The sequence below is a fragment of the Ictidomys tridecemlineatus genome, chromosome 1, assembly GCF_052094955.1.
Source record: "Ictidomys tridecemlineatus isolate mIctTri1 chromosome 1, mIctTri1.hap1, whole genome shotgun sequence".
Lineage (NCBI taxonomy): Eukaryota > Metazoa > Chordata > Mammalia > Rodentia > Sciuridae > Ictidomys > Ictidomys tridecemlineatus.
The window spans coordinates 137523449-137549785 of NC_135477.1; the positions used below are offsets into that span (position 1 = coordinate 137523449).

A 26337-nucleotide genomic window follows, 5' to 3' on the forward strand; every position below is an offset into this window, starting at 1 on the left:
AACAGGTACAAAAAATTGTGGTATATGTGTGTAATAAGAATTGTAATGCAAAAAAAGTACATGTATAAAGGCATGAATTGAATTGAACCTACTCTATATACAAAGATATGAAAAATTGTACTCTATATGTGTAATAAGAACTGTAATGCATTCCTCTGTCATGTATTAAAAAAATAAACCAAAAATAAAAAAGGTCCATCAACAACTAAAAAGTACTTTTTAAAAAAGAACATATAGACAATAAAAATTATGCTCATAAAGAATGTTCAATATGAGGAAAATCTTACTGTGTAAGAAGCAAACAGCATTTTTTATCTATATCTTAAAGATGCTAACTTCAAAAAAAAATTACAGGGCTTGAGATGTGGTTCAAGCTGTAACGTGCTCACCTGGCATGCGCGGGACACTGGGTTCGATCCTCAGAACCACATAAAATAAAAAATAAAGATGTGTGTCCACCAAAAACTGAAAAATAAATATTAAAAAATTCTCTCTCTGTCTCTCTCTTTAAAAAAAATTATAGGAAAATAATGGTGGTTCTTTTTCCTTTCCTTTTTAAAGTATTTTTCTGCATATTCCACATTCCCTTTTACAAGTAACTCGGACTTTTTAAAGAAATAATTAAAATGAAAAGATGACAAGATATGCTGGGAAAAATTCAAGAGAATGGTATGTGAGAGGGTGTGCATCCATGTGTGGCTGGCACATCTCACAATAAACAGAGCGACTACATGAGACTTTTGGTACAAACTTTAGGTAAGTCAGATTAAACCTCCCTCTCCTTGGGAAGGGGTTCAATAAAGCCTCAATGGGAATATATAATGTCCTGCAGGTCCACAAGCTCCAGCACCTTTAGGAGTGGAGGTATCATTGTGAAATCACTAAAGTAATGCCTAACTGTGCTGTTAACCACAGAGGCAAAAGTAAGGGCTCTGCCCATCAGTGGCAGAGAAAGGGAATGAGATGAAGCATCCACAAGGACACCCAACTACAGGGTCATTAGCCCACATTTGACCTGCAGATCTGACTCACAGAGGTCTATGGAACTAGAGACATCTCAGCCAGCCTCTAGTCAAAGTTCTTCCTACTCTCCCTCCCCAGCAAACCTCAAGCAATCCTAAGAATTTAAATAACAGCTATACACTTGCAAGTCCTAATTTACTTCTCCACCCACACTGTCTTCTGAGATCCTCCTAATAGCATTCCATCCTTCCCCTACCGCTCTCCATACAGCATCTAGTGGTCCTTTTGAAACATGTCAGTGTGCGATACTGTTCACTAAAAATTTACTTTACTCAGTGTAAAATGCAAAGTCTTTGCACAATCTAATTTATCTGACCCTGGCTTCCCCAACCTTATCTCCCACCATGCTCCTCTGAACTTACCAGACTTTCAGCACACTGACTTCCCCAGATAATAACAAGAGTCACTCCTTTTTCTGTTAGATCTCTACTCAATTTTCACCTTAAATATGGACAATCAGACTTAGCAAATATAAATGCAGATCACATAGCCACAGCTGAATCATAAACAACAAATTTTTAGTGTTAAGTATGTCCCAAACATGAGCTTACCAATGAGAGGCTATGAGCAACAGCAGGTGATAAAAGCACAACTCAATGTTGTCAAGGGGATGACTGAAGGAAAGAGAAGACACAGTGATGGAGACCTGGGATTCCTGGAAGATGCAACTCTAAAAATGAGAATGATCCAACAGGACCAGAATAAGAAGGGAGAATCTCCTTGTAAAGAAACGGCACAGGCACAACACAGCAGTGGACATCAGCAAGAAATTGGTAAAACAGGAAGCAGTTCAATGAGTTGAAGTGAGAGAGCTAACAGGGGAAGTAGAGCTGGGCTTGTGGATCCCCACGAATGTGCAGAAGCCCTCTCAGAAGCTTTTCCCTCTCAATTCCTGACTCTCTCTACTACCCATCTGTGTTCTCCAGCTCAAAATTTTCCTGTTTCCCTAATTTTCTCTCACCCCCAAATGCACTCATTTGCACACTGCTTCCAACTCGAGTCATGGTCCTACTACTTTATAGTCCTTGAAGGCAAACTGGCCTCTGCTATCTTGGTGACCTGTACAACATCTCATGCACGGCATGGTATGTTCTGCATAAATATGTTTATGTGAATATTGGGAAGTTTAGCACTTTCTAGGATCATAACTATGGAGCCCATGGTCCTGGAACGCAGCATGTGGATGCACTAACCATATCCAGGACCAGAGCTATGGAGTCTCTGCAAAGTTTTGGATGAGCTGTGTCTCAGAAACTAATGCAGTGTCCATCAAGAAGGGAAAGCTCACATCCAGGTCCTGAAGCTAGTGTCAGTGGTATGGAGAAGCCTGTGGCAGAGACTGGGGCCCCATTATTTAATGGGAGTTCAGGTCAAACAGTGGAAGGGGGCACACAAGAGAAGACTGGTTAAGAGCAAGAACTCTTCAGGCCACGAAACCTCCGTCTACCTTTACTAGATACAACCTTGAGCAAGTTACTTCACTTCTCTGCCTTCTTCCAAAAAGTTTCTTCATCTGGAAAAATGAGTATCGTTTTCTTTACCTTATTGGGTTATTCTTAGGATAAATTAAGATAGCCCCTGAAAAGCTCTTAGCAGAGCACCTGCCACAGTTTCAGCTGAAGTATGCTCACCCTCATTATTGCTATGGGATAAAAAGTATTCATTAAGTGCCTTCTGCATGCTTTTAGCTGATAGGTATATAAGTATTTAAAAAACCATTATATTAACTGAACTATTGGCCTCATAGGTCAAAAAGACTGTAAGTTAAAGATTAAGAGATAAGTATATGGAGCGATGCAAGGTAAGGGAGGTAAGTGAACTCCGTTTGATGTGACACTCAGACAGTGACGTCTCACAGACATCTGAGGATGGAGCACGTAGGAGGGATGGGTGCTGGAAACAGAGTCTGAGATCCATTCCTAGAAAGAGCCACTGAAACAAGAGCAGCTAAGCTCTCTGGGTGTGAGAAGATCAGAACAGGCTGCAGGCTCAGACGTCCTCCAACCACAGGGAGCAGTGGGAAGCCAACGAGGAAGACAGAAAAAGATCAGCAAATTAGTAGAGAAAGTTGGCATATAGAAAATTTATAAGCTGCAAATCACAAAATATCATGCAAGGAGCATATGGACTCTCTATATGATACAGGACTGCACAGAAGGGGCTGGCAGGTGAGGCAGAAGGGACAGTGTGGCTTGATGCAGCACTAGTAAAAGCTGAGGAACTTGAGGTGTCCTGCAATTGTCATATAACTCAGACCCAGTTAGAGCTGGAACTCAGGCCCTGTGAAAACTAAATGCTTTCTAATGGGCCACCTCCTCCTGAAGCACACCTTGATTACACTGCAGTTCACACAGTGTAAAGCTTTTTGTCATTTTGGCTGCTTTCTAACCAAAGTGGAGTTCCAAAATACAGAAAAGATGGAAGTCAAGAGAGATCATTCTGTTGTGTTAGTTCTTTAATATTCACACCAACCTTTCTGTATCTACCTATCATCTACCTACTTACATTTGGGGTTGGAAATAAAGGGGTAAGGAAGAAGATTGGAAATATGCAAAGGAAATAGCCAAGGTATAGCAAAAATGAAAGCAAGGTTATAAGTAGAAACAGAAACAGGACTAGACAAGGTAAAGAAATGAAAGAGAAGAAATGCCAGGTGAGATCCAGAGTGGCAAAGTCACAGCCAGGCATGGTGGTACATGCCTATAATCCCAGCAACTCCGGAGGCTGAGGCAGGAGGATCACAAGTTCAAGGTCAGCCTCAGCAACTAACCGAGAGCCCAAGCAACTTAGATAGGCCCTATCTCAAAATAAAAAATAAAAAGGGCTAGATTCAATCCCCAATATCCACCCTCCACCCCCCAAAAAAGAGTGGCAAAGACAGGAATGAAGCAGGAAGGAGAATTCACAACCACAAGGAATACAAAAGGTCAATTTTGGCCTTTTGATTTTGAAGGCAGTTCTAGAACCACTTTAAAAAGTAGATTCCTGGGCCCCACTCCTGTACAACAGTGTCAGAAGCATTTGGGGCAGGTCCCCAAATTATATGGTATTTAGATTCCCTGGTCCTATAGATTCTTGCAAAATATAGGATTTGAGAACTACTGAGGTAGAAGAGTCACTAAGAATACAGATTTTAAAAAAAAATCTTAATCACATCTAACATAAAATTTTCCATTGTAACTATTTTCAAGTCTATAGTTTAGTTGTACAACCAGTCTCTAGCGTTTTTTCACTTGAAATCCTACACATAGTATAGATTATTTTTCCTGATGGCTCAATTAATAGATTTGTCAAAGTTTGGCCAGCTTTCCTAGATTCAAAGCTGATAACCAAACCATGGAACACAAGTTACTACTGCAGACATCCTGACTTATAGGTCAGGGTCTAAGTTGGATTGGTTGACATATTTTGATTCCTTCTTTGCTTGCCATCAAAGTAAAACTGCAGGTATTATAATAGAAGTGATTAATATGAAATACATACTAAATACATATTTAGTTTGAAAAAAATACTAAATGTAGTCTAAATTTCTATTTTGATGTGTTAATTTTTCATCTATTATTTCTGGCTGCAGATTTCACTTGGAATTCTAGTTTTTCACAAGAAACACTAACATATGTTTAGAATTTGTTTGATGAACTGTTACATCTGTATTCACTGGTACACAGCTGCACACACATTTTTTACAGCCAGTGGCAAGTGTGCCACTAAGTTGATTTGTTGTCATTTAGTATTTATTGATAAGTTACAACATGCTGAACATTGAGATGTTTTTCTATTCAGAATTCAATATCCAGTGTCAAACCAACCTAACGCATTGCTCCTGATTTGAGGTCCACTGTCTAGAGGGCTCCACCTTTCAGGGTTTCCTTGTGATTTTCACATTGCAAGTCAGTTCTTTTTTGTGGGGATTTTGAATTAGCACTTTACTGTCTGAAATCCTGTGTATTCAGAACATTTTCTTTATGGTTTTAACATTTGTAATTATTCTTATTGCTTCCCATTAAAAATATAGTTTTAAAAATGACATCACTTTCCTTTGGAAGGAGGGATGAGGAATTCAGTTGACAGGTCCTAAGTTACAGGTGAAAAGGAGAAATAAGTTCTGGTGTTTTATTGCACAGCTGGGTAACAACAGGCAATGGTAATGCACTGTCTATTTTAAAAGATCTAGCAGAAAGAATATTAAATGTTTTCACTTTAAAGAAATGAAAAGTGTTTGAATAGAAATATATGCTTGCCTTGATTTGAACATTACACAATGTATACATGCATCAAAACATCACATGATATGCTATAAATATATATAATTTTGTGTTAATTATGTATATATATATATATATATATATATATATATAAAATGAAAAGCAAAGCCATGCAGTGATTTTTAAAAACACTCATGTTGTATTGTTTCTCTATAGTACATAATCCCTTCTTCATTTGAGAGCAGTGCTAAATAAATTTGCATTAAAGTACAATTTAAACCTGATTTTACAGCACATAATTAAGCCTACTGTATACAAGCTTTTCTTTGACCAACAAATGATACAAAGTTCTTAATTTCTATGTACAGAGTCCACCGGAGACAAAACTTACTATTAAAATATAACTGAAAAAAGGGAGAAAAATTCTGAAAAGTTACATAAAAGTCATAAATATTTTCTCTTTGATTTGCATAACTACTCAATTTTACTCTGTTTTATATATGGAGAAATAGGGATAAAAAGAAATTAAGTAGTTTCCCTACAGTCTCACAGAAAAATAGATAAATTAATGTCTTCCTGGTGAAAAACAAACTCACAAAGACTTGATCATTTTGTTGTTGTCATTGTTAATGTCTTCATATATAGAAAGGAAAACAGAGATTTTTCCCCTTCATTCATGAAGGACCATTATAGTCTTATAGTCCCTGAGAAAGTTTCAGGCTTTATAAAAGACATGTGCTATTAAGCACATGAAAATATCAGATGTGTTTCTATAATATCAGTAGAGTCTATAAACTGTTAATTAAATTTACCACCAGGAAAGGTAGAGGGGAGAAGATGAGACTAGACACAAAATTAAAATGTTTTCACAGGTAAACCAATTTAAACATTTGCGTGAAAGCAGTACTCCTGGTTGCTGCTTTAAAAATGTATTTTGCAGTATCAAGGAGATAATACAGATATCTTTTACCAAAACAGTGATTCAATGAAATAAATGTGGATTATATTACCTAGTCATAATTCAAAAAGCCATTCTGAAAACCATCAACATGGGTTTATACTTTTACATAGTTTTTCTTATGGCATGCATTAATTATTTTTAATACAAAAGTCCATTTCCAGGATTTCCCAATTTGTGTATTATCTGTGTCAAAATTTATATTGCAATAAATTATAATGAAGTATTTTCTTGGTAGCATAATATTTTTCAGAACTCTCTCCCTAGGAAATATTTGTATATATTTTATTATCACAAATGAATTTTAATATTATTTTGAGATAAACACAAAAGGTTTCAAAGGCACTGTATTCTACACTAAAATTTACAGTATTTAGGAGGTAACTATCTTATTTTGTAGTATACATGGGTATCTGAGAATTTAGTACTGTTACTTTTGTGATAAACATTAATATTCCCAGGTGTGCTAACAGCATTCAGCTCTTGGTGCTTTACAAGACACTGAAAACATGACTTGATTACATTTAATTTGATTCTAATTAAAAAGCACTTAAGAAGTTTCTACTGAATTAGATTACACTGAATGTTTCTATAGAAGACACTTCATTATCAGAGGCAGCTTTAACTTAAAATGATCACAAAGAGTGAAAAACACTGTTCATTTTGATAAAATAGGCTTAATCCATATCATTATTTCACAACCTCATGCTGTAGATTTTGGTTTATTAAACAGATATACAGGAACATTGTGAAAACACTCAGAATACTGAGTGTCTCATTCACAGTTCACCTAAGAGAGCCACACAGCTTTTAAGTCTGAACAGCCAGAAATGCTGTGGGGAAAAATTATTTGAATAAAAACAAGAAGAGTGTACCAAGGTACTGAAGTGGAAATACTGCATTTTTACTGAATTTTAAAAGCAGTGAATTTTCCAATTAACTAAAAACAAAAATGAACTGCTTATCGACAATGATAGCTGAGTACGCAAGGTACCACTGACCTCTTCTAGTTTTTGTGAAATGTAACATTTCCCTTTTTTAAACAAAGAACCACCTTGACATCCAATTATTCACAATCAGGACAAAGATCAGGACATTTTTTGGTCTTCCTGACACTGCCAACCATTTGCAAAAGTGTTACTATTTTACAAGCCCCAGTTTTTATTAGTTTCAAAAGGGGAAAATGAAGATTAAAAGCAAATGTCCTCAGGTCAGTTATTCCATCCACACTAAGCATAAACTGCCGGGCTCGCTTTCATTGGCCAGAGCCCGCAGACACATTTGGCATGCCCATCGCTTATATTTCAGGAATAAAGGCAACTTTGTGGTTTGTGGTTAGTGATTAAGCACCCAGTGAACTTGTTGTGTGTGTTCTTGTATAGGAAAATCTGCAGCATTTTGAGCATCTCACACTAGTAACAATGTCTTTATTATGCCTTTCAGAATTAATTGACCTAAAATCCAGTGACTCTACGATATATCTATTGGATAATTAGAACTCTAAGGACCAACAAATAAAACACATTATTGACTCTTATATCTTCAGTCAAACAAATACTTTACAGCTGCAATTTGCAAAAATTATTTCCTTTTAAATTGGCTTCGTATCAAAATCTGTGCTACTAATCTGAAGCGTATCAGTATTATCAATACCCCCTCCAAAATTAGGAATAAATCCCAGAACAATGCTATAACCTTTAACATAACCTGCTGTTACTCTCACACGCCTATATTGGTCTCTTCTGAAGACAAGTAAAACTTCATAATTGTAAGCTTCTTTGGAAGTCAGCCTGACCTTGAGTCCAAGAATAGTAGGGTGGGGGAAAATACTGACCTGGTTTAGTGACCAGTAACTATAGATACCAGAGAATGTGCTTGTTGTCAATGATCATTGCTGAAATCTGTCTATACCACACTGGACCAATCAATTTTGTAAATGATTGCAATAATCAAGGAAATTGCCTAATTTATAAATCCTTGCATACAGCATTTTAATGGATTCCTCCATTTTAATGCTGATGCCTTCAGAGCTAAATGAATTGTTGTCGTGGCTGTCATTACACAAAATGATAAAAACATTCCGTCTGGTGGAGAAAACACATCTCATGGATATTCAGGCCCTCAACCCATAATCATTCATTAGTGATTTCTATGAGAGTTTCACACTGCTGAGTTTCAGAAGGAGCAAGAGAGTGGGCATATTTGGCCGGAATCTCTGAGGAAATTCCTGTTGCAGCTCTGCAATTTGAACAAGTTACCTTGCAATGAACTGTAATGCACCGGTTGCCTCCCCTAGTTCTGACAGCCTCATATCATAATAGTTTTCCCCTCTCCTTTTTGTCTAATGCTGTGTCATTTTTTTTTTTTTTTTTTTTTTTTTTACCACCAAGCCTCAGAGTCAGCACGCTCGGCCACTCTGAATGCCCAGATCATGAATCACATCAACATGGATGATGCTGATGTGCTGAAGCAAACATTTGATGTCCCAATCCTTGTGCTCCCACTACTAGGTAAATCTATAGAGTCCACCTGGAAACCTGGGCTGCACACTTAGCTCTTGCCCTAAGCCCACCACACGCAGATTGCTCTCCTCACTTAAACCTTAGCCAATTGATTCCAGCCAATAGTGTGCTGTCAGTACTTTACTTACTGCTCAATCTCACTAACCTGACATTTATGGTGCACTGATTGGCCTCTGTCAGTGGTGCTGGTTGTAAATTCACTTTGAAAAGCTTTGTGTTAACAGCCTTCAACCAGGCTCCAAGAAGAGTACGAACAGGCAGCCTGACAATTGCTCGACCTCCTGCCCTTATTACAGTGAGTAAATCAGGGTTTGAGCCATTAGGCTGGAGCCTGGGGCCTACACAAAAAGAATTGACATGACTAAAGGTCAACCTCTGTCACACATGTGTAACAATTTGGATAATGGAATTCTGTAACTTATCTCAGCGAGGTGGCAAATGCTTACAAGGAAAAGTATATTCTGCTCTGGCTTCTCTTGCTTTTATGCTAAGTACTTATAGCAGAGTCTGTATTTCTTGTGTAAATACACAAGGAACATTTGAACTCATGAAATTGTGGCGTATATATGATTATAAAAGAGGGAGGGAGAAAGAGAGAGAGAGAATATGAATGAATGCAGGTTCATAGTCCTTCTATACACAACTGCCTTTAAAACAGCAAAACATTTTCCCCACATTGCCAGTGTATCACATCCAACCTCTAAAAAGAAAGAACTCTGATTTGTGGGCAACACTCCTCAGTTAATAATATTCTGTTTTTCATATTCAATCAAAACAATGTTTAATCCTTAAAATCATACTACAACTATAAGTGATTCTGGGGTAACATAACAGATTTTCTCAAATAATTAAAACTGCCTTGGGCTGGAGGTATAGCTTAGTGGTCTGGCACTTGCCTTTCCCAAGACCCTGGGTTTGATTCCCAGTGCTGCAAAAATAAGTTAATTAACATTAATGTTAAAAATAGTTTTGTGAGGGTTTTTTTGTTTGTTTGATTGATTTTAGAAAATGCCCTTCGTTTACACAGTGAAATAAGAAGGTTCCCTGCAGTTTTCTATGGACCAGCCCTCACAACCGCATTTCCATAAGAAATGCTTATGCCACACAGTGATCAGGTTAGGGCAGCTTTCATTTATTTTGTAACCTCCAAGATTCTGATTTTACTTTCTACCTCCTACTTTAAGGCAATATTGAAAAAATTAAAAATTTCATAATGGAAGAAAATACTTAAGTTAAGAACCAAGAAATTCTTGTGAATTTCTTCACACTGTGAAATTCTTCAGAGACAAAATGCTACCAATTTTAAAAAAGCAAATGGTAAACAATGAGAAAATAGTCCTATGTATAGAGCACATACCAGTTGTTATAAACTATTGCAACTAAAGCACCATGGTGTCACACGCAGGTTTGGAGGAAACCTCACTAATGTGGCAATTTCCAAATGGCTGCTACAGTTTTTTCTTCTAAAGCAGACTCATTTGGGAACTTAGAAAACCAAAGGTGGCACTACACAGAATGATCCATAAACCAAAAGGACCAGGACTTTAAATGGACCTTTTCAAAGCCAACTTTAAGTATTAAGTTATGATTTTTAACACAATGCTGGAAACCATTCCAAGAGGCAGCAGATGGTTTTACAGTTTATGTAAAACTACAAAATGCTCACACTCTATCAAATGGGCAACACTATAAAAGACATCTTCAAATCAAATGAGGCAAAGCCAGAGAGATATACCAGCTGTTACTTTGCATAATTTAAAACATTATTATGGTTTGTTTTTAAGGAGAAATTATTTGAACTTCACAAAATTGACATATTCAAAACCAAGCTGACAGTATATTAAATGACAAATTGCTAAGAAACATAATTTTTACTTCAATATAACTGTGACAGCCACATAATTCTATCCCTTGGTGTTTCAGTGAATTGGGCCAAAGTGAGGCAAAGTCTATAAAGCAAAATGTGGAGTATATCATTACAATACTATCACTGGAACAATTTTTAAATGATTTAATTTAATTTAAAATGATTAATTTGAAATTATTTTTTCAATACCTAAATATATACATGTGGGTACAGTACTGTATATATGGAATTGGGTCATTTATAAAAACACACATAACACAGTTAAAACATGAAATCAATTCATTTCTTTCTAGTGCCAATTACCTATGATGGTTTTGAAATATAAACATTTAGCAATGTGTAATATATTTTTAATATTGGTTTTTCTTAATATATATTGGCCTAAGCTAAATAGTAATGATGAAAAATAGACCTTTTGCTTAAAAGCAAAACTCTTATTAAATCTAAAATATTATGGCACAAAATCAAACCACAAAAAGGCCCACATTATGTTATCCTCCTTGATTTTCTGAAGAAAAATAGTGAAGGTTTCCACATGGTACAAATGAAAATGACGCACTCAAATTTACTCAAATAGAAGACAGGTCCCGTAAAATTCAATCCCTTTCTACTACATTGACTGTAATCCTAACAAGTCACTACATTATCTCAATTAGCAGAATAATTTTTTTTTAGGTTGGAAACAAGTACAATTCTTTTTGTCATTGTTGCTTAAGTCCCCTGTTAAATCAGACTTTTGAGTTGAAAGGTCTGAGTAATTGTAGCCTATCTTAAATTGCAACTTTATTTTAAACTTTCATATTTTATTCCAGTAGAATTTTAAGTATATACTGTGTACATTCCTAAGGTCTAGTCATATTAAATTCTGATGTTAAGCAGAAAGGCAAAACCATGTGCAACTAGATTAATTTATCTCAAGGGGAAAAGGGCACATTAATAATTGAGATAATGTTTTCATAAATGTTGGACTAAAATGTGCCTCTTCACTTCTTTATTAGAAAACACATTAGAATAAAATTATCTCACTCTCATCAATAAGCCCTAATTGCTGAGAAAGGTTCTATTTTCTTAGAAAAACATTCTTAAAGATTTTTCCCCAACACTTCCACATAAGTAGAAATGTATCATGCATTAAAGTCTTGTTGGAATAAATGTATATAACCAAGGTAGTTGTTTAATGCCTTCTCTAATGTTTTTGTTCTAAAGTGTCTGAATTTATTATTTTTAAGAGCACATTAACATTTTGATTTTAAAGTAAATTGGCCCAAAAATAACTAATACAGCTTTTAGTTTGTTAATCTTCTTAAATTACAAAAAATTACCTTGGATTTTTATTGCTTTAAAAAGAAAGAAAGGAGGAAAGGAAAGAGGAGGAGAAGAGAAAGAAAAACTCTAGAAATTTCCCATAAACAACTAAAAGATTCAAAACATATTGAAGTAATACAATGATATTTAATTTTCTTAAAATTGTATTTTGAAGAAGTAAGATTATACACAAAGAAAATATTAACTAAAAAAGATAGCATGCTTACAAACCAATCAAACTCTTCATGTCTGAGATATGTTAAATATTAAAAAGTCATTTTTCTAAAAAGGGAATAGAGCTTTTAATGATTAAACAAAGGGAGTAACTAAGGTGAGTCTGATTGTTTCTGTAATAAGCCTTCACGTGTATAATAAAGTACAACCATACTAAAAACAATGAACTGTAAACTGAAACAAAAATCCATCATCTACTTGGAAACAATGACAGGGAAAGATTAGCAATCCATTTATTGTACTGAAATAAAGATAAGTAACCCTGGTAAGCTCTATCAGAACCTGTGTATTGAACTCTAAATACAAAGGCATTTCTTCATTAGCAAAAGACTTGGAAAAATGTGAGGCATGGAAATGATTACAGTTGACTTTTAAAATGAAATAGTCACTATTCGACTGATTTTAATGTTTTTAAAATCTGCTTTATGTCAATCTGATAATCTGGAAGATATTTGGAAGAATATATTTTTAAATGGAATTATTATATGAGTCATTAAACATTATTGCCAAATATTTTCTACAGTTTAACGGTTCTTTCTACTATAAATAATAAAATGGTTAAAATTTTTTCACAATAATTGGACATGATAACACAAGCTTGTAATCCTAGCTACTTGGGAGGCTGAAACAGGAGGGTCACAAGTCAAGGTCAGCCTCAGCAACTTAGCAAGAACTTATCTCTCAAAGTAAGGAATAAGAAAAGGTTGGGGATACAGCTCAGCAGTAGAGTGCTTGCCTAGCATGTGTGAAGCCCTGAGAAATTAATTTTTTCACATCAGAATTTAGGTTTAAAAGGAAAAAATAAAATTTAAAAAACGAGAATCTTCTGTCATAAATGTACCTAAATAGTCACATTTCATAAATTATGATGCTTAAAATTAAAAATAAATTTGTACTTCATACCTTAAAAGGTAATTATGCTAATAAAAATCTGAAATTTATTTTTAGAAGAGTTGTATTTTACAAATAGACGTTGGCACTACATGACCTGGCCCTGGTTAGTTGTGTTTTTTTATGAAGTCCCAGGAGACACTGTACATAGCTGAAATCTTAGTATTCCTTCAATCCCCCAAATGTGTATTATTATAACTATTGTACAAACGACTAAAACAAATATATTAATATGTCTTGAATTTAGGAGTATGGAGTTTTATATCATTTAGGCTTACACCAAGTAAGTCCTTCTTATATCACAGAACTAACTCTACATGTCCTCCTGACTCACCCCAAACAATAGGTAAGACTCATTTTATATCTATAGAAGCCCCAAGAAAAAGAAGAAAGCAGACTACATGTCCCAGTCTCTTTACTATAATAGAAGTTTAATTTCATTAAGTACAAGTAAAGGTATCAAAGAAAGGTCCCACTGTGTTAATATAAACTATCCTATTCTATATGTGTAGTAGCCCTTTGCCAATATTCTAATCATTTAAAGCCTTCTCAAAAAAAATTTTTTTACTATGGTATTTTTTATTCACATTTATTATTTTTTCTTCTGTACTCTAAAAAATGGGCATCAGAGGGCAATATACTAGTTATCAGTTTAACATTTTCAGATAGAACAAATCTGTAGCACAGAACAACTACTTTATGATCCAGAAAAGAACTGGCAGACCCCTAATTACATGATATTACTGTTCCTAATAACACCACTGGAATCTGAAAAGTGCTTGAAAATGGTTTTAAACTTTAAACCACACTAGCAGTTACAACCAAGTAGTCAGAAACAAACAAACAAACAAACAACAAAAACTAGGAAATGATTCAAAACCAGATGCTTTGATTATGTTCCAGTTGTCAGTTTTCCTGTGTCCAAGCTCTAACTTCTAAACTACCTATATGGACCTACGCACCAAACCATTTTCTCCTGCCCTGCTTTAGAAATTAAATGTTTCTTTTTTTACTTTTAAGAAAAGCCCCATCTGCTCTTTTTATTTTTAAGAAAAGCCCCATATGCCCATTTTTTTTTACCCCTTGCTCAGGAATCCTTTTCTGAAAGATGGAAAGGGTATAACTGTTTACCAAACACAGTTTAGGAGTAAAGTGGGACCTGAGGGAGCTGGGTGCAAGACTCTGGGGGACTACTGTGAGGAAGGTAGCATGTCCTCACATTGGTCTCACACATTCAGCTCCTCCTCCATCAAAGGGAGCTCTGTAAATACAGGCCTCAACACCCCAATCCCAATAGTCATGTGGGGTTTCTGGACACCAAGTTTGTTTTTCATAACACTATCTCCAAGATACTGTATCTCTGGGACCTGATACATTACCCGCCTGAATGGGGGCTCAACAAACGTTTGAGTGGATTATTGAGTCCCATGAGTTTTATTTAGTGACTGTGAGGCATCTCACAGTAAAAGTGATCATGTTGACAAGCCACTGAGCTAAGTGTTGCAGAAATATCCCGTTATTGGAACTCTGGGGCCCATGTCAATTTGCCACTTGGTAATTAAGAAGCTTTCTTTTCTGACTGTTTCTACTTCATTATTTCACCTGGCTACAGTTGGATTTACATATTAGTTAAGGTTATGATTCATAGCATCTTTTATTTCATAAATAACTTTACATGAGTGAAAGTGGCTAAAATCAGTTGGGGATTTCCTAATGATAATTGTCTACCTCTACAAGAGTGGACCTCAATAATCAACCAGTAAACCCTGGAAGAAATCTTAGTTAAACATTTTTCAGATAAGTTATTTTTAAATAATAGCATCAGATATTGGGTTACAAAAAAAAATGCTCAGAGTTTCCCCATATTTTGATTTTCCATTTTGTTGAAAATTGCATGACTTCACTTTCTCAGAAAGAAGAAAAAAATTGTAATCTTTAAATTTACAATATAATTTACAAAGTGCTTGGGCACTTTGGACGTTGTGAAACATGTTTGGATCTCTCTCATTCAGCAAATACAAAGAGAAAATAAACCTGACTCCCCCCACCCCACCTCATCTCATCTCCTCTCTGTGCTTTTGTTTCTTCCTGCCCTAGGCCCAGAAACAATGGAAGAGCTTAAATGGGACATAAAAGTCAACCCAAAGCCCAATGTCTCTGCTCCATCTCCTTAGCCTGTTTTCTTTTTCTCAAGATGCAGACAGATCAGTGGTCAAATACATCCCAGCTGGAACAGAAGCAGGTTAAGGTGGCTCTGTCTTTAGAAACCAGTAGGCCCTGAGGGCTAATCTGACATTTTGCCAGATGCTACTGGGCTAACCTCCTCACCCAAGGTGCTTCAGGCATTTTCTACAGATCAGGGAAATCTGTTCTCCAACATCCTCTTGGAGCTTAAGGAAGGCTCTTCTGAGGTTGCCACCTGCTAAGGACCAGGCTCTGTGCTGGCCCAGGTTAAGGATCGGTGGTGAGGTGCTCAGAAGTGGGACGCCACTCCACTTACCTCCCAGAGATGCTGCGTGTTCCTCACGGCGCCCGCCTGCACCTTCTCCGGGGGCAGGAGCACGCCCTGGAATGGCCCAATCCAGGTACCCTGTTGTATCCTTTGTGCCGCACAGATGCCATACGCCAGGCCCGGCACAGTACTGGTGCACAAGCACACCTCCCTTGGCAGGTCCCGAAGCCACTCAGGCAGCTCCGGTGGAGGTGCGGCGGCCGCGGCGCTGCTGGTGCCCACAAGCCGGCGCAGCGAGTGCAGCGGGCCGTGCATGGGGCACTCGCCATTGCGGTTGTCCGCGCACATATCGCAACCTGCAGGAGACACGCGAGAGGAAAGGAAGGAAGAGGGTTAACCTGGTATCTGAGGCAGCTTATCATTTGATGGTAGCATCTAAGCCCGCCAGGATCGGCCACCTGTGGGGCGGGGTAGGGGGCGGGTGACGCCACGGGGGCGCCGAGGCCACCAGGAGTAGGAGAGAAGGGCCCGCGCCTTAGCACCCAAATCTGCCTGGCTGGGACCCTGGGCTCCAAAACACCTTTGGAGCAGGATGCTGATAACATCTTCGCGCTCTGCACAGAACCAAATGCCCAAGGCCTCTCCTCCGGGTTTCCACCTCTCTTTCTTCCTCTTTCTCTGCCTCTTCCCTTCTCTCTATCACCAAAGAAGCCAGGTCCAAAGACTTCTATCAGGCGTTTCAGGAAGTGTTTACCATCATACCCGCCACCCAAAGTCCGTCTTTTGTCCAATCTGATATGTCAGAGATTCTACATTGGTCTTCTGATGAGATTTGGTTTTTCTCTTTTTACAATTTGAGAAGAGACGTTTTAAAATCACCAAGGCAGGTGGGCAACAGACATCGCGACTTCTCAAAAACCTGCACAGGCAGAGCCCGCCTGGGGCAAAGTTGAAGCTCAGGTCCCAGCCCCTGGAGGCTGCGGGGAAATTGGACACTAGCCTCTGACTTCCCTGCTATCCCCCACTTCAGGGATTTCAGCCAGGAAAGGGCGAGTGAAGACTGGGAGATGGTTCTGGGAAGTTAGGTGTGTCTGTAATTGCACAAAAAACTCTTCTCAGAAGCCGAAACTAAGAGCAAATTTAATGATCAGGGTAATGGTTCAATGGAGAAGGCCCAACTCCTGACCTCTTCGGCTGATCTAAGGCAAATGCGATTATCTTTTGCAGTAAACTGAAACTATTGCTGAAGCTGTCCCGCTCCAACTTTCTCCAGAGCAACCTGAGCGCAAGAGGACCTCCACCCTACAGTGGGCTAGTCATGAGCACCCAGTGTCCCTCAAAGGGGCCAGGCAGCCAGGGGGGGTAAGCAGGAAAAGCGACCGTGCTGTCGGATCGCAGTGCCCTCCGGGTTATTAATGGGCCTGACGGAGCCGCGGTGTCTGCGCCCCGGCGCGGCAGGCCTGCCCAGAGGAGGCAGCCTCGGCGCCCGCCGGCGCGACCTGGTCTCCCAGGCCCACCCTCCCTGGGGAGCCTCAAGCAACGCAGTCTGGACTGGTGAAGATGGTGAGATGCAGTCACCATCAGATGTGCCGGTACTGGGACAGCGGCTCTCAGGGCCTGAGGCACCTGCACTGGGCCTTTGTCACAGGTAGGCCTGATGGATCACTCTGGTGTGTGTCACTGTGCAGAAACACTCAAAGAACTTGAATAATGTGTATTGGTGAGGAACTTTTCAGGAACAGGGAATCACAATCCATTATGATGAGCAAACCCACCACTAACCATTTACTTCACAGCAGGCCAGGATTGACTGTGTGAGCATCCTTTCTCAGTGAAAGGGATGCAACCAGCTGGTGGTTCCCCTCTACTCCTTCCCCAGATAGCCCAAGGAATGAGGGAACATTCTGAATTGGACTTCTTGGAGGGATCACCACGCCTCTCAGGTGAGAAGCAACCACCTGTTTTTGCAGGTGGTGAAGTGTCTGAGCCTCCCTTAACACAAAGGTTTCCCTTTGTAAGTGACAAGCTAATGTTAAAACTGTTAAAGCTACACTTTTGAACCAAGGGCCTAGACAGAAGTAGGCAAACACTTATCCATAAGTCAGCTCCTCCAAAACACACATATTTCGCACACCCTCTCAAGCTTTTGATAGTCAAAATAAAAACTTAACAATGTGGGAATGAAAAAAAGAAAGACAATACCTTTACTGAGTGCCTACTATGTTCCATGCATATATCTTAAGCCATACTGCCAATATAGTATTCTTATTTTGCAGATGAGTCAAATAATGCATCACCAGAATTGCAAGTTGACCAATTGTGAATCAACCAATAGAACTGAAATAGTTCACTTTACTAACTATTGGGGAGAGGCCACAAAACTGCTTTGGCATAATTAAGTTACAGAGATATCTCAATTTCCCACACTCTTAGATATGGAGAAACTGAAATAAGATAATGGATAGGAAAGTAAATAGCTAATGTCCATAATTATGAATGTTAGTGTCTAACTTTGGAGATGGCCTTTCAGCACCTAGCAAAAATAGTTAAAAAACAAGAGACAATAAGCAAAGGCAATGTGCCCATGAAAATAAATATAAATCACCCTCAGAGAGTTGCTTAACAGATTTTTTCTTCCTAGTTGACTCAATGAAGCAAAGGGTGAGAAGCAAAAACATTTGCTATTCATACCCCTAATGGCCTTTACCAGAGATTCTATCAACTTCCAATATCTCCACAGACAAAATCACATCAATTAAATCAGTAATAAAATAAGGAGCAATAAACTCCAGCCACTATCCACCACAGACAAGAAGCACACTTCTAATAATATTTGTAATGAATGTCAATAAAACTAAAGTTAAGTTCTTTCTCCAAGAAGTCCTCTAAAGCCCTCTCTTCAAGTCTCATGGAAAAAAAAACTTAATAGTAGTATTTTGCAGAGTACTGAAAAAAATCTAGGCTCCCCCAATACCTAAAAGACCACTTGTACATTAAGTCCACTATAAAGTGGAGAGGTCCAATCCACTTTAAATAACCCACTCAACATGAGTTTAATTTGTAAACTACTTTGAGTTTTATCAAAATATTCTGCCTGAAAAGTTGGATTGCCAACTTTATGTTATATGCTAATGTTTTTAATACAAAAGATCTCTCTATCTAAAAACATTTTACTTCTTATTTCTTAGAATCCCAGAGTAGTTTGACAAAGTTAAACTCGGTAACTTACTTCTCAGGGTTGACAAATATGTCACAAGTTGACAAATATTTTAGTAAGGTGGTTTTTAGCCAGCCAGCCATAAACACCTACATGAAAAGATTTGACAGAGAAGGTTAGATCCCCAAACTACTTATAAATATATATACAACACAATATATATGTCACCATTATATATATGCACACATACACATTTACATTACACACAGCATTTCAGTCCAAGCAATACATAAGACAAGTCCAGTTGCATTCATAAGGAGGAGATACATAAATATTCCCACTTTCAAAATCAGAGATGGAGTGTTTATACAAGTTCATAATTATTATTCATAAAAATTTCAATATGTATGAGATTTTCATATTCTCCAAGAGAGAGTCTTTGAAACCTGATTTTAGCATTAGGGAGTATAAATTATCATAGTCCCCTTTCTATCTTGAGCTGTCTATGGGTCCCTGATTCAGGCAAGAGGCCATCATTAGGTTGCAGACTTGTTCACCTACTGACTTCAGAAGGCCTGTCCAAGTGAAGTGGAGAGCAGACTTTCACTCTTCCTTTCATATTCTTATTGTGTGAATTTTTTTTACAAGTGTATTTACTTTTTATCATTATCATTTTAAATGAATCTATATTAAGGTAAAGGGGGCAAAGCAAGCCATGGTTTTCTTTTCTGAAATTTCATTTCTCATTCTAGGAAAAGTGAAATATAAAACGCTCCAGGGCTTTTGGTGTATGGAAAGGCCCAAAGGTACGTATTGGGCATAGTCAGAGCCAGCGAGTGCCCGCCACGCCAAGCCTTTCCTCAAAGCCTCTCCAATGCTTCTGCCCGACTTTACTGCGCTCTGTTAGCTGAACCGAAGAGTAGAGATGAAAAGCTTGCTTTCTCGCCTGGGCGGCGGTACAGGCTTGGGCTGTAAATCCTCCCTGACCGCTGAGGTTGCAGCCCTTGGCCGGTCAAGCTGAGCCCTAGAGGCCAACGCCCATCGATCTGTGCCCGACGACGCGACCCCGGGAGTGCCGCCTGCTGGCAGAGACGCATGCACCCTAGGTAGTGGTGGGGATGACTAACTGAACTAGCAGCCAAAGGCAGACTGATCTCGGCAGCTGGGAACCTTAGGACCAGGGTTCACGCTCCCCACGCGTCAGACCACACTGTTCTTCCTGCCTTCCCGCACTACAGGCTGGATGGAATGGGGACAGTGCAAATGATGGGCACGATGGGGAGCCCAGGCCTCGCACCGAAATCTGCGTTGTGAAGGCCTTGTCCCGCTTCTGCGCGAGGTGGGTCACCAGGCGTGGCTGCTGCCACCCACATTCCGAAGGCCCCGCTGCACCCTGACACACACTGGGCTCACTTTTCCAGCGAGCAAGGGTCTCTGAAAGTCTCTGGAGCAGTTCTAGAAGCAGATCCTGAGGCCGAGGAGGGTTAGGAAAGGAGAGGCCACCGAAAGAGGAGTCGATTGTGGTTGTGTCCCAGCTGGGCGGCTCTCCTAGCATCCTCTCCGGGACTCCCTCTCTACTGGAGTTTAAAGCTCCCCGCCCCCGCGAATTGCAGATGCGCTGGGCTTTCTCTGCCCCGCCTGGCTGCCGCCTTGGCCCTGGGACCAAGTGGGAGAAACAAAAAGGGGAGGGAAGAAAGGGGGAAGGGAAAAATGTGGATTTTATTTGTCTTCCGATGACTGTATTAATAAATTAAATGGGAGCGCCTGTGTGTGAGGGTGAGAGAATATTGCGCGGAGATAAACCTCGCCGGCCCCTGCCCCTGTGAGGCCGCCATATACAATGCGGAGATGATGAATAGGAGTCGGGAGAGGAGATCGAAGCGGGTCTGGGCTGGCTCACTCTCTCCTACAAAACTATAGGGCAATTAATTGTGGCTTGTCCCCTCATCCTTCATCTCCTGGTGGCACATATCGATGGAGATTACTGCTGATGGACCATTTTATCACCTTAAATAAACAGTCGCCACCTCTTCTAACCTCAATCTAATATATGACTCTATGTTCAGTTTCAGGGCGCTAGATAACGAATGATGTAAAATAGCTAAATCATGTGTGTTACGGGATGGGGCTGGGCCAGCACACAAAAAGAGAGAAAAGAGAAAAAGAAAAATAGAACAACATAAAAGCCCACACACCGACTCTGAGCCTCCCTCCCACCAGGGACCAAGTCTGAAATCTAAATCGCTAGCTGGTCACTGTTTGTGGAGACGCGGCAGGAGGAGCACAGAGGATGTGCCTAGGTGGCACGCAGAGCCTACTGGTGGACCACTGACCACTGGGTTCGAAGCTCCCCAAAGAAGACTCTGCGTTTTCTAACCCGGATTAGTGCAAGGTCAGAAAACACTCTCCCTTCCTTATTTCTTTCCCAGATCCTATAGCAGGGGCTCTAGCAACCAGACAAGCCAGTCCTAGCCCCAGATTTCCTTCTCTTCCCAGCCCTTCTCCCCAAACTTTTGGCAAGTGTGACGCTGCCAACAGTGGGGCCTCCAATCCTGTTCCTACACTGGTGCACACACCGGCTCTGTTGATTCATTCTACTCCTTGCGCAGGAGGGTTCCAGCAAATCGGAGTGGATAGAGACCCCCAACTAGGAAAGATTAAGGGTGGCTCAACTCTACGTCTAGACGTCCAAACGGTGTCTTATTTCCCGCCTCCCTGTCTGATACTAGGAAGGAAATTCTTACCAAAGCGTATTAAAAAACTAATTGGGCTGTGCGGAAAGACGACCTAAGGTCCTCCGTACAAACACCAGGCAAGCCCAGTGACGGCGTCTCGCTCCCTTCCAAGAGTAGCGACAAGGTCACACACAACATACCAATTCCCAGAGCCCAAGAAGCAACCGCTGTGCTGGAAGCCTGACGGAAACAGCTTCAAGCAACTCAGAAGCTAATGGGGGCAGTAATACAAGACGTGGAAGAAAAGCCCCAGAGCCTCGACCCCACCCCTTCCCCTGCGTACTGGACGCAGCACTTGACTTTTAGGAGAAGCAGCAGTAGCTGCTGAGCATTCAGAGCTTCAGTGGAAAGCGTGTTCAATCACAGTAAACTGATGCACGGAGTTAGATAACAGAAATATACCGGAGGAGATCACTTGGGCTAACTTGCAGTTTGAGCCGTTTTAAAATCTTTTTGTGTGAAAGATCTACAAGCTCCTTCACTATGGCATTTGCCATAGATGGACACTAAAGTTTCAGGGTGAAACAAGTGTTACTGGGTTCTTTTTTTACAGAGAATATTATATATTGCTGATGCCAGGCAAAAGTTACTCTTGTAAAGGGAAGGGAGAAATAAGGAAGCCCCTTTCTTTGCCTAGTAAGAAAAAGAGAAAATGTACTGGATACTCTTTAAAATACAAAGTGACAAAATGAAGCAAGGTTGAGTGGTCACTTCACAGATTTCTGTTAGAGGGAAATGGCAAGAAACTAAAAGGAACACTAGAAAATCTACACATGATAAATTAATAGGTGCTTCTCTTCTGCCTCCACCCTGCCTCTCACCACACCCCACCCACACACAACAGGGGAATGAGAAGCTTTTATTTTCAGTCTTTCAAGTGACCTAAACCAAGAGGGGAAAGTGTCTCAGTTTTTGCATTTGTAATTTGTTTTAAGCCCCTACTTGGGTTAAGTTCAATCACTTTTCATCTTTGTAAAACACATCCCATATTTTCATGAGTGCCTAAGCTTGTTTCTCTTGAGAAGTTCCTAGAACCGGAGGCCTGGTCTTCCAGCATTACCCAGAGTTACCTTAGCTTTTTATTTTCTTTCTCAATGTCCCTTTAATTAGTGACCAACTTTGGGTATAACTTTAAGAGTACATTCTAACTTCTTCCCCCACCCCTTGCCCTTGCACTCTGAATATTGAAACAGTTCAACTGACTCAAAAGGAGATGCCAAAAGATGAACACAACAGGAATAATTTAAATAAAAATCATAACTCATTTCCTCCAATCAGAAAAAAAGATACCTAGGCAATAAATTGGTTCAATATCCATATATTAATTAGTAATCTATCCTAATTCTTTCTCTGACTAGTCTACATTTCCTCTAGAGAAAATATAATAAATCTCAAGACTGCATTGTAAACAATTTAGGGAGTCTGACACACAGTCAGGGCTTTGGGGTGTGTTGCTGTTGTCTTTTCCAGCACTGTTAAATTCAGAAAACTCTGCAAGCTTCATGAGACATGCCCAACCTACAATAGCTATAATCCACAGAGCAGTAAGAAATGCCTTTTCTGAAGCATTTATTATTTTCCCCACATTTTAAAAGAACTGCTTTGAAAACAACGCAAGTAAGAAATTCATTAAGAAATAAATATTTTTTAAATCCATTACAAGAATGTAATTTTATAAAATGTTAACTGAAATTTTGAAACATGAGTTTTCTTAACTGCATACAAAATTAGCATTAAAACTCCTATTTTAAACCAGTACTTTACCCTCAGATTGTAGAAAGGAAAAAAGTAAATACAACTGCTTTTATTGTTGTTAATGGTGGTGGGGGGGTGGTAGTAATTATTATCTCTGGTTATCACAGCAATTACCTCCAACCATTATGAAAAGATTAATACACCTCAATCACTATGCTAACATCCAATGTTTTCCCATCCAACCAACTACTTTGTGATTCCTTTAAATTGCTGTAACTCAAGTTATTTTGCCTTTATAACAAATTAAGAAGTCTGTGAAGTTATAGATATTCTTCAAGAAGAAACTCCTTCAAAATAGAATAAATATAAATACTTAGGATCAACTTTCCTCATACAGAAGCCAGATGAAGAAAATAGCTGAAATGCATGCTGGTCCTTCAAAAGCTGTCTTGCTTTCAGTGTGATTTTCTTAGTCTCCTTTAATGTTATCTCCAAAGGTCTCTGGAAGTATAACACTAATCCCAAAGCTTTAGGCATACATACACCATAACTTCTGAAATTACTAATAAGAAATGGATATAAAGCAATTACATATTCATGATTTTCATTAAGAGTTTTGCTTCAAAACCTCAAAATGGAACTGTACTTGCAATAAGCATTTGAAAGTGTGAATATAGAAACAGAGCAAGAAGAGTGTTGGCGTTTAGATAGGCATTTACAATTTTCTGTAAAGACAGTAACCTTCTTTTGTTAAATTACTGTCACTCTTAACTTTAATAAATAAGTAAATGAACCAACGTTTCAGGATCAAGGGTGCTCAGAGAATGCGGGATTCTCAGGGAACGACCCTTTCCTGAAGTCGGAAATTATCGGGCATTATTCTTTTCCTCCTTTTCTAAATAAACAGTAGACCTATGAATAATGCCTATCTGTTAGGAGAGACCCATTGTCATCCAGAACCTCTACTGGAGTGAGGCCACGCCAGCCAACAGCTCCTGAAGGATTCCCGACAACCCGAGGCCCGAAAATGAGCTTATGCTGTTAACTCCAGAGATGAGGTGTAAAGATAAAAACGCCGACTTCCACGTTCCTCAGAAAAGCTGAGAGTCCCTCCCTCGTCCAGGTTAAGGCTAGGCTGGACCAATCCCGGGCACTCCCTGTAGCGCGATGCCAGTACCAGCCCGACCTAGAGCACAGTCCGACAGGAGGGCGGGGGTCTGTATGGCCTGGTTGGGGGCAACTCTGGTCCTAATAACTTGCGGCTGTGAAGCAAGGGATGAAGTAAGGGGAAAGAAATAACACCAAGGTGCCACCCGATCATCCCATTTGATTTTCTTCCTTCTACAACGCCAGAAAACTTTTGCTACAGTGATCTGGGAGGCGCCCGACCGTATCTTGGACCAGCACCCCATACCCGGTTTCACCCTATTCGGACCCGCCTCTCCAACTGGCGCCACAAGAGAAAGCGCGAAGGCTGCGACTACGTACGGTTGTTGGGGTCGCTGGTGTGCTGGTTGAGTGGGATGATCTCCATGCGCTGCTGGCCATACAGGTAATAGTCCAGCTCCTCGGCGCTGCAGCGGAAGCGCGGGACGCCCCGGCTATCCCCGCTGCCGCCGCCGCACTTGGAGAGCCCTGAGCCCGAGATAGCGCCGAGGTACAAGTCTTTTGGGGGCAGCGGCTCCGTGGCCACGGTGGCGGCGGCTAGAGGCGCGAACACCGGCAGCTGCGCCACTGGCAGAGCCGAGAGACCCGCCAGCGCGGCGGCGGCGGCGGCTGCCGCGGCAGCAGCGCAGGAGGAGGCAGAAGAGGCTGAGGTGGAGGAGGAAGCCGGGGTGGACGAAGCCGAGGAAAGCGAAGCCGGCCGCGGACGCAGGCTGTCCGGCGGAGGCTCGGAGCGCTCCTGCGGGGGTGGTGGCGGCGGCGGCGGCGGCGGCGGTGGCTGCAGGGGTTGAGGCGCGCCCAGAGGACCAGCGGCCCCGCTGCCTTTGAGCGGGCCGCCGCCGCCTCCATGAGGGAAGAGTTGCTGCCAGTGCTGCAGGTAGGCTGGGTCCACTTTGAGGAAGGCCGAGCCGCCGGGGTCTCCCGGCTTCAGCATGTCCGACGCCTGGAGCTGGGGGCAGAGGGCAGAGAGGAGGGCGCACGTGAGCCAGATCCCGGTCCTGGGCAAGAGGGTCGGGGAGGAGGGCCGCCGCGACCCTGGAACAAGCGCCAGAGACCCTGGCTCCGCCAGCAGCAGTCGGTTTGGCGGATCCCTCTTTCCTAACTCGGGGCTCAAAGTTTACTCCCAAGCTATGCCACGCGTGTAGCTGCACGCACCCTACACTGCCTCCAGCCTGCGATCTCAGCTAGCAACGTGCAAGGCTGGGACCCGGTGAGAAGGCGCTTTCCCCGCGAAACTCGGCTGCAAGACGCAGCCCCCGCCCTCAGCCAGCGCCCTGGAGCCGACCCGAGCCGAAGTGGCGCAGAGCCCGAGCCGCGTTGGCCTCAGGCGCCGGGAGGCGGGACAGTCTCGCCCCCCGCCCCCAACCTGAGACCTCCAACCTCCCTACCCTTGGGGCCCCAGACTCCTAGCCCCAGGGGAGCCTCACTTTACCTGGAAACTCGGAGCCACTCGGAGCCGCGGTGGGTGTGTGCGCGCTTGCGGGGTCTCGGCTAGCGAGCCGGAGGGTGTGCGTCCCGGGTGCGCTACATGCCCGCAGGCAGTGTGGGTGGAGAGCCTTAGAGATCCCGCCGCCAGGAACCCTCCAGGGATTTGAACGAAGAACTTGTAGGCCCGCTGAGGGCGCCGGAGGGCAAGCGTACCAGAGCCGGACGTAGCCGCCGTGGGCTGCTGAGCTTGGCCGCTGTCGCGTCCCGGCTCCTGGGCTCCACTCTGTAAACCTCCTGCCTGGACACGTGGGTTTTACGACAGCACAAAATACAAGTGTGTGCGTGTGTTTGTGTGTGTGTGTGTGTGTGTGTGTGTGTGTGTGTGTGTGTGTGTGTGAGAGAGAGAGAGAGAGAGAGAGAGAGAGAGAGAGAGAGAGAGAGAGAAGAAAAGTGGGGTGGGGGAGGAGGCGGGAGGCAGGCCAGAACGAAGGGGAGGGGAGAGGGAAGAAGGAAGTTCTAACTCGGCTGGACCCACTTACAGCCCGTGCGCCTCTCTCGCACAAATACCTCCTCTGCCCTCCCACCCCCCACTTTTTTTGGTGTGACGTCTCCAGCTCGCCTGTTGTCTTTTTCTGTCCATATGTGTTTTCTAGGTGCCGGAGCAGTGCCTTGATCCTGAAAGCAATGGGAATGCAGAAACC

The 26337-nt window shown here is 41.2% G+C and overlaps 1 protein-coding gene across 1 annotated transcript in view; it reads right to left on the minus strand.

The window, feature by feature from the left end:
- Prdm6 (PR/SET domain 6) overlaps nucleotides 1-26036 on the minus strand; it is a 99340-nt gene extending 73304 nt beyond the window's left edge. Inside the window, exons 1-3 of the mRNA XM_005330880.4 lie at nucleotides 25641-26036; nucleotides 24533-25157; nucleotides 15506-15813 (exon numbers count right to left, since the gene is read on the minus strand). Coding sequence (XP_005330937.2) covers nucleotides 15506-15813; nucleotides 24533-25142 — 918 coding nt within the window. The 5' untranslated portion in view covers nucleotides 25143-25157; nucleotides 25641-26036. The remainder of the gene's footprint in view (nucleotides 1-15505; nucleotides 15814-24532; nucleotides 25158-25640) is intronic.
- Nucleotides 26037-26337: the final 301 nt, after the last annotated feature.